This window comes from Carettochelys insculpta, chromosome 3, assembly GCF_033958435.1.
Source record: "Carettochelys insculpta isolate YL-2023 chromosome 3, ASM3395843v1, whole genome shotgun sequence".
Lineage (NCBI taxonomy): Eukaryota > Metazoa > Chordata > Testudines > Carettochelyidae > Carettochelys > Carettochelys insculpta.
In genome coordinates this window covers 124,379,315-124,392,484 of record NC_134139.1, presented here as the reverse complement: position 1 = coordinate 124,392,484, position 13,170 = coordinate 124,379,315, and the positions used below count along the sequence as shown (strand labels likewise).

Sequence of the window (13,170 nt, the reverse complement as noted above, 5' to 3'; positions counted from 1 at the left end):
AGGCTTTTTTATACACACTCTTATGGCTCTGTCCCCCCCCAGAACATATTACTATTCACTACATAAAAGCTTGTATCAAAATGTGTAAACAAGGAACTCACTCTCCACTTTTATTCAAAGATCATTCGATAGGATCACAGCTTCCTGATCAGAACACTAATTTACAGCATGGGTGTAGACTAAAGGAGAGAGGAAGAATCAAAGGGACAAAACAGGAAAGGAATGACTGAGGAAAGTCTTATTAAACTTAGTACAGGTTGAACCTCTCTAGTCTGGCATCCTCAGAGACCAATCTGGGGTGGGGTTGCAGGTGGGTGAAGACTCTGACTGGGAATGTGGGACCTGGGGTAGGGCCAGGGATAAGGAGTTTGGGGTGCAGGAGGGTGTTCTAGGTGGGGACCAAGAGGTTCAGAGGGCATGAGGGGCATCAAGGCTATGGCGGAGGGTTAGGATGTGAGGGCAGGGTCTCACAGGTGCAAGCTACAGGCTGTGCTTACCACCTCAAGCACTTTCCAGAAGCAGGAGTATGCCCACTTCCGGCTGGTACCTACATGGTGGTATGGCCAGCCAGCTGTGCGCTGCCCCTTCCCACCCTGTCCACAGGAACCACCTCTGTAATTCCCAGACAATGGGAGCTGTGGGGGGCAGCCCCCTAGCTATCCTTATACTTAGGAGCTGGAAGGAGGCCATGACATTGCTTCCAAGAGACGTGCAAAGCCCTTGACCCCGTTCCCCAGGAGGAGCTCAAGGACTGGTTTAAAATGGCTGTCAAGCCAGATGCAGACTGTGGTCCGTAGTTTGCTCAATCCCTGCTGTAAGTATCATTCCCTTCCAGTCATCTGGCAGACTTGTCACAGGAGTATTTTTAAACTAACAGAAGGTGCCCATCTAAGCATAATCATGTAAGGAAAATACGTTATTTGGTCATCCCTGAGAAAGAAACTTACTTGGGTCAGTGATTTTTTTTCAGCAGCATCTCTTGGTGTTCACTCTATGAGAACTGTCCCAGCAAGTTTTCAGGGACAGACTAGGCGAACTCTCTCTGCTGACTTTTAGGAAGGCTGGAGTGCATCCACAGCCATGTGTGGAGAACCATTAACCGCTTTAGACAAACAGTTAGAAAACACCTCTCATCTGGTTCTAATAAAGTCTGTCAATGTAACCTATGGCAGACACATAGTACAAAACAATTTCAATGCCAGGTCTTTTTCTAGCACTCAGAAGCACTGCATGGCAACATCCACCTTTTGTGGTGCTGCTGCTGAGAAACAGAAATATAGTCCATTTTGGTAGCAGCATCTCAGATTGCTGGTTCAGTAACTTTTGTTAGCTGCTCCAATGTCCTTTCCACTAAGGCAGCTGAGTCGGATGATGACACATCAATTCCTTTATGCTAGTTCCATCTTGTGTTCACCCAGCTCAGAGTGTAACAGCTACTTGCATTGAAGGCTTCCTTTTTCAGAAACATCTGCGGCTTTGATAAATCTTTGTAAGTGTGGAAAAGTCTGAACTCCTTCAGTTCTAATTCTTTGAGAAGACTATACCAGTAGCGGACCACTGTGCTGTCATTACCACTGACCTCAAAGCCAGGCCAATGAATGTGAACCTCAAAGACCAACTGTCCTATCTGTTCAACAATGTCTTCCAGAATCAGGTTTTCCAAAATTTTCCACTCAGCACTTTCCATATCTGCCTTGAGCACATCAATCTGAAACAAAGCAAAATTAAAAAAATGTAATTTATGAAAAAGGCAGACTTCACAATTGCTGTCAATAACCATCTGAAGTGTCAGGCTTTTCAATGTCATGCAGTTTTACTTAATCACTTGAGCATGGCTGGTTTGTTTACAAATCTTCCTAGGGCTAATTAAGTGCCTTTTTTAAGTTTAATAATTCTTGTTCGTAGCTTTCTTTCCCTAACTCCCCCTACACACACTTCATCTCCATTTTAAATGTTTTGCAGTTCGAGGCTTCCTGTGAGAGTGTGACTGAAGGTCCTTACACCATCATATTTTATTATTCCTTTACAAATCCTGTGTGTGTGTGTGTCAAAGTTAGAGGGGGTGAGAAACACACTGATATGCAAAAATATTCAAATCAAATCATTCTTTTGTGCTAGTTGTCCTTTACTTTCTTTAGTATTACAAAATCCATGGAGCCCCTGTACACCCAAATTTTGCTTGTAAAATAATAACACCGGGGGCTGCAGTCAGCACTATTATGTAAGACATTATACAGACATGAAATAAAAGATGGTTCCTGTCCTCAAAGACCTTCCAATCTAAACACATGAGGAGAAATTAGCTGTTTATAGTAGACAAAACCAGCAGAGTAACTGTGAAAATCAAAGCTGTCCTATCCATACCATGGCGTGGGACAGCTGCTCCAGGTCCTGCATTTTTGGGTGGCCCTGCAGCAGCTGCTCCAACCCTCCCACGAAAGGGACCTGTGGGACCCAGAGGAGTCTGGGGAATTACCAGGAGGGGTGCAGGGGGCAGCATGGGTAGCAGCAGAGGTTGGGCCACCATCTCCCGGCCCATTTGGGGGATCAGAGGGGAGCAAGCTAGGGCCGGGGGTCGTCATCATCATCATCATCATCCTCATCAGTCCCTTGACTGAGATCGTTGGGGTGCCTTCATGACAATGTTCCTTATAGTGTCTCTCCATCTTTGGCGGTTGTGTGCCAGTTCTTGAGTTGTGGCAAACCTCATCCCTGTCCATTCTTTAATGTTGTCTGTCCATTGCTTTTTCTGTCTGCCCCGTCTCCTTTTGCCATTTACTGTGCCTTGCAGTATGGTCTTGGACAGGCCTGATGATCTTGTTGCGTGTCCGTACCATCTTAGTTTGCTCTTTTTCACTTTGGATAGTAGGTTGTGATGAGGTCCCATTGCTGAGGTGATGATGTTTCTGACCTCTTCATTACTAATATGTGCCGTGTAGGGGATGTTAAGAAGCTTGTGGTATAGCATCATTTCAAGGGCATTGATCTTGCACTCTAGTTCTGCTGTCAGAGTCCAGGTCTCACAAGCATATAAAAAGATGGAGTGTACAAGAGCTTGCATGAGCCTTACTTTTGACTTTAGGGACATGTTTTTGTTTTTCCAGATTGGTTTTAATTTTGCCATTGCTGCGGTTGTTATTGCTGTTCTGGCGAGTAGTTCTGGTTTTGTACCTGCATCAGAGATGATCGACCATAGGTATTTAAATTGTTTTACTTCTTCCAATTACTTTCTTACTGTTGTTTGCATTTAGGCTCTCTTCTACCTCTAAACAGCAGTTTTCAATCCAATTTTCTTTTGCTGCTTTCATACTGGTTTTTGTTTTGTTGTTAATTATCCTATATTGTGTTGTTCCTTCAGCTGATTTTTTTTCTTTTTCTTAAGTTCCCTTCTTTGGTCACAAAGGTTCAAAATCTCATTTGTAATCCACTGTTTCTTTTTGGGACGATATGTTCCTAGTATCTCTGTCGCTGTTTCTGTGACTAGGTTTTTGAAGCTTTTAGTGAGCATTTCTAAGTCTTGCTCAAGTGTGATCAGGGGAGCAAATTTCCCTCCTATCATAGCTTGGAACTCATGGACAATATTTGGGTCTTTAAGATGGTCCAGATTAAACTTAATGTGACTGTTCTTTGCTTTGGTAATCTTTTTCAGTCATATCTTAAAACTCATTAGGACCAGGTTATGATCACTCCCGATGTCTGCTCCCGGAAAGCTATGTGTCTTGTATACGTTCACACCTGACCAGAAACGCTTTTAATTAGGATGTAATCTATCTGGTTATGTTGTTGTCCATCGGGGCTGTGCCAGGTCCAACATCTTGATGGTTTATGGGCTGCCAGTGTTTGCTACTACTAAGTTGTTGTAGCCGGCAAATTCCAATAATCAGAAGCCTTGGTCATTAGTCACTTCATTGCAGGAGGGCCCAGTGAGATTCTGCCAGTTGTTTATGGTGTCCATGCCTATTTTGGCATTCCAGTCACTTTGTACAATTACAATATCTTTTTTCGGGACTGCATCTGTGATATTCTGAAGTTGACTGTCGAAACCTTCCGTGTAATCATCATCATGGTCAGTAGTCGGTGCGTACACTTGAATAATGGTAATGTTGAATGGTGAAGCTTTCAGGCATATGGACGTGATCCTGCTAGATATCGGGCAGCAAGCTGGAACTGAGTTCTTGATGTCTCTATGTATTAGGAAACCTACTCCATTAAGGTGTTTATCTTTTTCTCTACTGTAATAGAACAAATGGCCTTCGTCTGTTCTGAGCTCCCCAAAATTTTTCCATCTTACTTCGCAGAGTCCAAGGATATGCCAGGTGTAGTTTTTCATTTCGTAGGTTAGTTCTTTGTTTACCTGTCTGATTTAGTGATCTTACATTCCATATGCCTACGGTTAGGTATTTTCTTGCATGCAAGGTTTTTGGGTCACCAGTAGCTGATTTAACACAACCGTCCTGGTGGACGACGGAATGCACGGTCCTTGTTAATCCAGGCGACGACCGATCCAGTATGGAGTTAGTTATGTTAGTTGTCATGAGGCATGCCTTGGGCAGATTTCAAACCTGGCAGAGCCCATCCCTCTCCAGGTGGCCAGAACCCTGTTAGCCTGTCTCCTTACAGAGGCAGTTGCCAGTCTGCACCACTAGGAGGTGGGGTTGACTTGTGTGGACACAGGTCATCAGCAGGCTACAACTTTTTGCTTTTTACCCTCCCATGGTGGGAAGAGCTAGCTGATCCTGACACTGCTGGCTGCAGTGCCAAGCGTGCACCACACCTTGCAGACCAAGGGCCAGAGGTGCTCCACTCCAAAACAAGATGGGGTGATGGGTGGCAGAGTGGAGCAGGCTGCGAAGCTGCTCTTGCGCCTGCTGCTGTGCCCTGCTGCTACTCGATGCCAGGCTTACCAGATAATCCTCTGGGTCACGTTGCTGGGAGGAAGGAGCTTCGGGGGAGAAGTGCAATGGGTTGCAGGGCAGGGGCAGGAAAAGATGGGGTAGGGTTTTGGGGGAAAGGAAGGACTGGGGACAGAGCAGGGGCAGGAGGAGGCCGGGGGCAGGGACAGGGCCTGGGGGAGGGGTTTGCCCTGAGCCCTGCATTCCCCTAGGGATAGCCCTGAATGAAATTACAAGTGGTCTTATGGTAGTGCTCTTTTTGTATTGGCACCTCGGCAGTCCCAGCCACAGACTGACTGGGGAGGGACAGCAGAGAGCTGGCTGAGTACCAGCTCTTCTTCTTTTTTTTTTAAACAAAAAAAATCACTGTCTTATGCAAGGTGACCATCTGTCTCATTGCTGCCAGGACAGCCCCAAATCATCCCAATTTATTTTAAGAAAGGGGCTAACTGCCCCATATTTGGGGAAGCTGGGAGCACACTTATGTGGCTGTCCCCCAGCTCCCCACAGCTTGGGGGAGCCAGGAGTTAAATGTCATGGCTGTCACCTGGCTCTTGGCTCCCCGTGGCTTGTGGAAGCCAGAAGCACACCACTGTGGCTGCCGCCTCTTTCTCAACTTCCCGAGGCGTAGGGAGCTGGCAGCCCACCTGCACAGCTGCTGCCCGGTTTCCAGCTGCTCATGCCTTGGGGCAGCCGGGAGGAACACTGGTGCAGCTGCCACCTCCTTCCCAGCTCCTTGAAGTGTGAGGAGTCAGGAGCCCATCAGCGCAGCTGCCGCCTCCCTCCTAGCACCCTGAAGCATGGGGTAGCCGGGGAGGTCCCCCAGGGCGGTAGCTGTTGGCAGCTGCATCTGGGGAGATGCACTTTTCCCCTCTTGCCCATATTCAGGATAGAGGGACATAGTCACCCTAATCTTATGGAACTGTTTTCCAAACCTAAAAATGATTGTGTGTAGTCTATGCAATGTTGTAGCTGTGTTGGGCCTAGGATATTAGAGCAACAAGGTAGGTGAGGTAATAGCTTTTACTGGATCAACTTGTGCTGGAGAGAGAGAGGCTTGCACAGAGCTAACATGCTAACCTTTTGTTTAGAGGACATTCCCAACCATCCCATTGTGACCCAGGTGCTTGCATTCCCCCCAGGGATTTAGGGTCATTCATGTATTTAGCATTCAATGAGCTCTCCTGTGACTAACAGAAAGAGCTTTCATTCTCTGGCATAACTGAAGCCTGCACAAGAGAGGCCCCAGCCTAGCTCAGCAGGGAGTATTGCAGGTCAGGAGTAAGCCACGCTGGCAAAACAACTGTGAAGGAGCTCTTACAGCTGGTGCTGTGCCTTGGCTAAAGGAAGTGCTCTTTGTCCCTCGCTTTCGTAAGCATTACGTTCACTCACAAATGCAAATACGTTCCTACTGACTTTCTAAAATCTGTAGAGCAGTGCCAGGATTGTAATTATCTTGGCCTTCAAACACCGATTTCCATCCTGGACTTTTGCTTGCTGCCTCCCCTCACCTTTTCACTTAGCAAAGACAATAGGGCTCTGCTGAACAAGCCCAAAAACAGACAGCTTGACAAAAAGACACTGAAAAAGTGTGAAGAGGCCCCCCAAATAATTTCAAGTACAATATCTTGATTATGCTGCCTTAAAGACTGGCTTTTATCAACTGCCTTTTCCTATATAGACTACCTGTTAAAGGGAATGAGTTAAGCAAATGAATAAACTTAGAATTTGGAAACTCAATATTCATTATAAATGATAAGAATAAAAGTCCAGTCTGTTGTGTTCCTACTGTTACTTGTTCCATTATACAAGGAATTTTGTCTTCATCCTAACGACTGTTCCTCTGTGCCTGTGTATGCAATATGTTTACAGCTTACATTTCGAACACTGCTAGACAAACCTTTTAAAGATCTATCAAAACCACAATAAAACATCTCTTTGGTGCAAGACAGGTAGATACGGTCTGTGAAGGTGACGCTGTTTGGATTCCTATGCAAGTGTTAATTTCTAGTGTATATTTATTGTAGGCTTCCTAGCATCACTGAAAGAATCTGTATTGCTTTTCAGAAGTAACTTGAAAGCAATTTGTTTCAGAAGTAACTTGAAAGCAATTTGTTTGTGCAAGGAAGATTTAAGTGAGGGTTTTTATCATTTTTGTCAAAGTTAAATGTGTTCACTGAAACAAACCGCTATGAGATTTCTCTGTTCCAAAAAAAAGAAAAAGAAAAAAAAAAGGTCTTGGCTGGGGATCAGTATTCTTTTCTTTTGCCAACTCAGTTGCTGTGGCAATTGGATGATTTTGTTTGAAGTATTAACTTTCTTAACATAAATATTGGTGTGGCCAGAGCATCAATTAAACTAGGAATTAACTTGCAGCTGAAATTTCATAATGGCTTTTAATATTAGCAGAGGAGGCTGTGTCTTACCTGCTAAGTTTCTTTTGTAAGTCTGCAGAGGAAGGTGTTTCTAAGAGCTTGTTTCCAGGTGTTGTACCTTCCTCCAATTGAAATCTTTTATTTAAAAAACTCCAAGCATACTTTGTGTGTTTAAACAACAGGTACATGGGTGAATTTCTTGCTCAACTGCAGTTGCAGCCAATCATTTCTGCCAGTGGCTGCAACAGGGACAGGACTTCACTCATGAGGCCTTAAAACAAAAAGCGCCCTTTCAACTAAGCTTGACATTTACTTCTTTCTTTTTACCTCTTACATATTCCACGCAATTGATTGGTTTTAGCTAGGTGATTTCATCCATTTTTAAAGGAGTGATCCAGCACCCCAATGCTAAGAAGCAACCTTACGATAATAAGGCATGTAGTGGAGAAAAATATGTTAGCAGGGAAATATATTAGTTTCAAGGCTTCAAGAGGTTGATGTAAACGAAGACTTAAGTTATGAAAAATATTTTCTAGTACAGTTTTCAGACATTGTACTTTCACCTCCTGTTTTTGCTCAGGTATTGCAGTTCATGAGGCATGGCAGTGCTACTCTAATGTTTCCTACAGGGGAAAATGAGATATAATGAAATGTTGTGTTGCATAAGCATATGCATTTTCCTTTTTGTGGGTTTACCGTCAGTCAGCTAATATTGTCTCAATCTGTGTGATTTAACATTCATGTAAATGTCTGTTAAATGAACATACACACATTCACGCTCCATTCAAGAGATGTGCACAGACCATGAGGGGAGAGTTTTGCATTCTGCTCTTTGGCTGTGGTAGATGCAAACTTTTTCTAACTTGTGTTTTGCTGTGACCTATTCAGAGCTCATGAGCCATGCCTAGTTGGTCCAAGCACTTGGAGGGGACACTGTAGGAAGCAGTTACTTGTGATTAATTTAGTGCTGCTATTCTCTTTCAATCAGTTCTGAAATAGATGGCACAGCTCAACTAGGATGCTGAGACTTTAATGGATGAGACTTAAAACTAAGGCCTTGACCATTTGTTGTTATTAGAAACCCATGATCCTTTTTGTAAGCACCAGGCCCACCAATGGGGAGGGGGTTGTAGGGCATAAGGGGTAGTTGCCCCAGGGCCCAGAGTTTCAAAGGGGCCTGGAGCACCACCATTCCACATGGCTGTAAGGGGCCCCGCCCCTTCCGGGGGCATGGAGCCAATACCCTGTCCCTCCTTGCCCCAGGGCCTGTGATGGCTGTTGGCCCCACTGGTAAGCATAGGACTCCACCACAGCACTGAACTTAAACTGGGTAACTATAGCAGCTATGCAGCCAGTGCTTAATCTGTGTTGTGGTTTATGGCTCATCTTTCATTACAAATTAAGCACTGCCCCCATTCCTCTCCCTCTGAAATGTGCTGCCTTTTTTTTAAAAACTTGCCTGGGAGTAGGAGACATGGGAGAGACTTGGGCCCAGGACAGGAAGTTCAGAAAAACACGACTAGGACTTGCTGGGCAAGCTGACTGGGGACAGTTAAATGCTGCTGTGAAAAACTGGATTCTACCCCACGTCTACCATGGAGTTCTCACGTGATGCTAGGCATAGCACTTGCATCAAAGCTTCCATGGGTGTCATTAATGCAGAACCCTCATTTTCAAGGTGCTTGTCTTGAGGACGTGCAGTCTGGCTCACAGTTGAAACTAAGGGGAGTGGGAACTGTGCTTTGAACTTCTGAGGTGCTATATCATGTTACTTATGGAAAAATCAGATCCTAGGTGTATTAAATTCAGCATCCCCAATCTGTGGATACTTTGGACTTTAATCTCTGTATATCAGTTTTCGATTTGCAAAATTGAGATAATACTCCCTGCCAGCAGTGTTGTGAAAATAAATTAATAAAATGTTTATGAAGCAATTAGATACACCACAGAAAAGCTCATGAGGGAACTGTCTCCAGCGCAGTGTTTGAATAGTGTACGTAACTAAAGCCGACAGCCACACACTCAACAGTGGGGAAAAACAACATATTAAATAGCTGCTCATTAAGTGAGGATTGTCCATCCTGTGTTCTGAATGAGGCAGAGGCTCCTGTGGAAAAAATAATACATGACCATATAATTGAGGCCTATATGCAAAAGGGGGCCAATTTAAGGATGCACAAGTAATGTCAACTCTGGCACTTCCTAGCTTTCAGTGTTGTATTTTGGAACCTTTAGTGTAGCTTTTTGTATGTAATAGTTTATATATCAATTTGCTTGAGAAGCATTTTAGATTCTGTTGTGTCGTGGAGCACTCTAAATTACAGTTCCTTAATTCATTGACATTTCAGTTGGAAAGTAGCTAAGGGAAGAACACACCAGCTGCTCCTCAAATATCTGCTGCTTTTCCAGAAGATATTTTAAAAAATCACCTTGCTGCATTTTTGTAGATTACAGTCTAAATACGTGTGAACATTACAGGACTGCACTACGATGCCTTAGACATACTGATTTTATCTTCATGGGCCTGCTGTAACTTTCTAAAATAGAAAAGTTATCCAGTTTGAAAACTATTCAGGAAAATTGCCGCTTGGCTTCAGTCTCTCATTTTCCCACTGTTTTTGCCCCATAAGGATGTAGTTTGAGGTCACACCTGTCATATTACATTTGCAGTTATTGCCTACACAATATTAATAGCCCTGTAACTGTATTGGTTGAACCATGGGCAGTCTGCACAGTCTGTTCTGTTTTCATCAAACTGGCTCAAAATGTGTCTGTTAACTCATTTTATCCTGAAGAAGAAAAACACAGTAATGACTTCCATTAAACAAGCACTAAAAGGATCAGGCAAGAAATCTGTTGCTAGGGCAGTGATATATACCTAAGCAAGAATTTCTACATTCTACATTCTTTTCATTGCTCAGGCAAAGACAGAAAAATATACACATATCTGTTCACTTACCTCCCACTGCAACTCTGGCTGCCCTACTTGCTGCTATGTAGCAAGGGCTAAATCCATTCAGGTACTTAGACATTTCTAATGCTCAGCAATGCAACACCTAGCCCGTAGGCATCCTGCCACTTGGTTTAGCTTTCAGTCCTCTCATACAGTGCATGGTGAGAATTAGGCAGCTAAAAGAGGGATTCACGAAAGCCAGCAAATTGAGCAGGCAGGCGCTCAAACTCACCAAGAGTGTAACACAGGACTAGGCCATGCACCTTTTCCTGCAATTTGGCACCTACTGATCAGGCTTGTGCTCTCTAGCAGACTAAGTCCAGGTGGGAAATCTCACAAAAGACAAGCAAGTATGAGCCTACAATATGTAGGAGCCTGGGGATTATGGCATTCACCTACCAGGTGGGAGTCATAAATTCAGTTCCCTGCTCTGAATGATTTGGAACAGGGATTCATAGGTTAGAGGCTAACAGGGATGTCCTTGTGATTTATGGGGCACTACGCAGTACTATTAAATAGGCGCTTCCTATGCCCAATGGCAGGCTGGGGGCATGAGGGGTTATGAATTTTTGGAGATGTGCTGTTATAATTGTCACCAACACACTAATGAAATATTTTTAAAATGAGTGTTTTAAACTGTGGTCCCATAAACTAACATGGTACATTCAGAAAAGAGAAGTTACTCACCGTAGTAACAATGGTTCTTCAAGATGTGTCCCCGTGGGTGCTCCACAATAGGTGTCGGACTCACCCGGCGCCGCATATCGGAAACTTTCCAGCAGTTTCTCCTGGGTCGTGCATGCACTGGCGCGCACCGCTCCCTTGCGCGTCCCCGGCCACATGCGCGATCCGGTCCCCGCCAGTTCCTTGACCAACTGCCTCGGATGCTCCTGAAAAAAACACTAAACAGAGATCCGAAGTGGGGAGGATGGGCGGGTGGTGGAGCACTCATGGGGACACATCTCGAAGAACCATCGTTACTACGGTGAGTAACTTCTCTTTCTTCTACGAGTGTCCCCGTGGGTGCTCCACAATAGGTGACTACCCAGCAGTAACCCAAGTAAGGAGGTGGGTAATCGGTTTATGTGCAGCTTGCCCCCGAAAGGACTGCTGTCGACAGATGGGTGTCCTCTTGGTATACCCGATGTAGTGCATAATGTTTGGCGAAGGTGTCATAGGATGACCAGGTCGCCGCTCTACAGATGTCTTTTAACGCGATGCCCTTGAAAAAGGCTGTTGACGCCGCCACCGCCCTGGTGGAGTGAGTCCTAGGCGGGGCCAGCAAAGGAGTCTTTCGAAGTTCGTAGCACATTTTTATATAGGACACAATGTGCTTCAAGATTCTCTGTGAAGAGAGACCCTCTCCTTTTGACGTGGGAGTGAGAGAGACTAGAAGTCTGTCCGTTCTCCAGAAGGACTTAGTTCTGTCTATGTAGAAGGCCAACACCCTCCTCACATCCAGGAGATGTAGGAGTGCCTCCTTGCTGGAGCTGTGAGGCTTCGGGTAAAACAAGGGGAAAACTATGGGTTCGTTAAGGTGGAACTCTGAAGAAACCTTCGGAACAAAGGCTGGGTGCACCCATAAAGTTACCGCCTCCTTTGAGAATACTGTGCAGGGTGGCGTTGCCATAACTGCTGCGAGCTCACTCACCCTGCGAGCTGACATAATTGCAAGGAGGAAGGTTGTTTTTATCGTAAGGAGACGTAGGGGAACTGAGGCTAATGGTTCAAAAGGTGGACCCGTTAGCGTGCTGAGCACCAAGTCCAAGCTCCACGATGGTAGAAGCGGTTTCCGAGGGGGGTACAGGTTTACCAGCCCCTTGAGGAACCTGGTAATGATAGGATGGGCAAATACCGTGGGCCCTTTCTCTGCATGCCGAAAAGCAGATATAGCAGTGAGGTGGACTTTTAGCGAGGATAGGGAAAGCCCGCCCCTCTTGAGGTCCAATAACTATTCTAGTATTACAGGTATAGGAACGTCAAGGGGAGCTAACTGCTTGGCGGAACACCATGCAGTGAATCGAGTCCATTTCTGCTTGTAGGTCTTCCTGGTGGAGGTCCTTCGGCTACTTTCCAGGACTTCTTGTACTCTCTCTGTACATGTACTTTCTAGGGAGCTGAGCCATGGATTAGCCATGCTTGTAGGCGCAGACCCTCGGGGTGTTGGTGCACTATGGACCCCTGGGCCTGCGTGAGTAGGTCCGGCGCCACCAGAAGGGGGAGTGGTGGGCGGTCCAACATGCGCAGAAACAAGGGGAACCATTGCTGTCAATCCCACGTTGGGACTACTAGAATCATGCGGGCTCTCTCCCTTCTGGCTTTCTGCAAGACCTTGTGGATGAGCACTGTGGGGGGAAACGTGTAAAGTAGGGGGCCCTTCCATGAGATCGCGAATGCGTCCCCCAGGGACCCCCACCCCAGTCCTGCCCTGGAGCAGTACTGGGGGCACTTCTTGTTGTGCTGAGTGGCAAACAGGTCGATCTGGGGAAACCCCCATGTGTGAAAGATCAGTCGTAGCAGATCGGAGCGGATCTGCCATTTGTGCGTGAGTGCAAAGCGCCTGCTCAGCTGGTCTGCTTTCACGTTGTGAGCGCCCGGCAAATACAAGGCTTTCAACGTTATGTTGTTGGCGATGCACCAGTTCCACAGCCGGACTGCTTCCGCACATAGGGCACGGGATCGGGCTCCTCCTTGTCGATTTATATAAAACATGGTGGAGGTATTGTCTGTATTGATCCTGACTACTGTGCCCTGTATGTGGTCTCGAAAGTGTTTGCAGGCGTTGAACACTGCTCTGAGCTCCGGTATATTTATGTGCAGTGACTGCTCCGCAGGGGACCATAGTCCTTGCATCACCTTGTTGCCGATGTGTGCTCCCCATCCTATGTGGGAAGCGTTGGTAGTAAGAAAGATAGAGATTTGTGGTTGGTGGAAGGGTACCCCTGTTAGC

General features: G+C 45.7%; 1 protein-coding gene across 4 annotated transcripts in view; it reads right to left on the bottom strand.

Annotated features, from left to right (window-relative positions):
- Positions 1–13,170, bottom strand: part of METTL24 (methyltransferase like 24) — a 113,617-nt gene that overhangs the window by 23,991 nt on the left and 76,456 nt on the right. For 2 of the 4 annotated variants that reach the window (XM_074990759.1, XM_074990762.1), the window contains 2 exons: positions 948–1,708; positions 102–179 (listed from right to left, as the gene is read on the bottom strand). In XM_074990759.1, coding sequence (XP_074846860.1) covers positions 1,394–1,708 — 315 coding nt within the window. In that variant the 3' untranslated portion in view covers positions 102–179; positions 948–1,393. The remainder of the gene's footprint in view (positions 1–101; positions 180–947; positions 1,709–13,170) is intronic. The other 2 variants (XM_074990761.1, XM_074990760.1) reach the window with 1 other exon arrangement.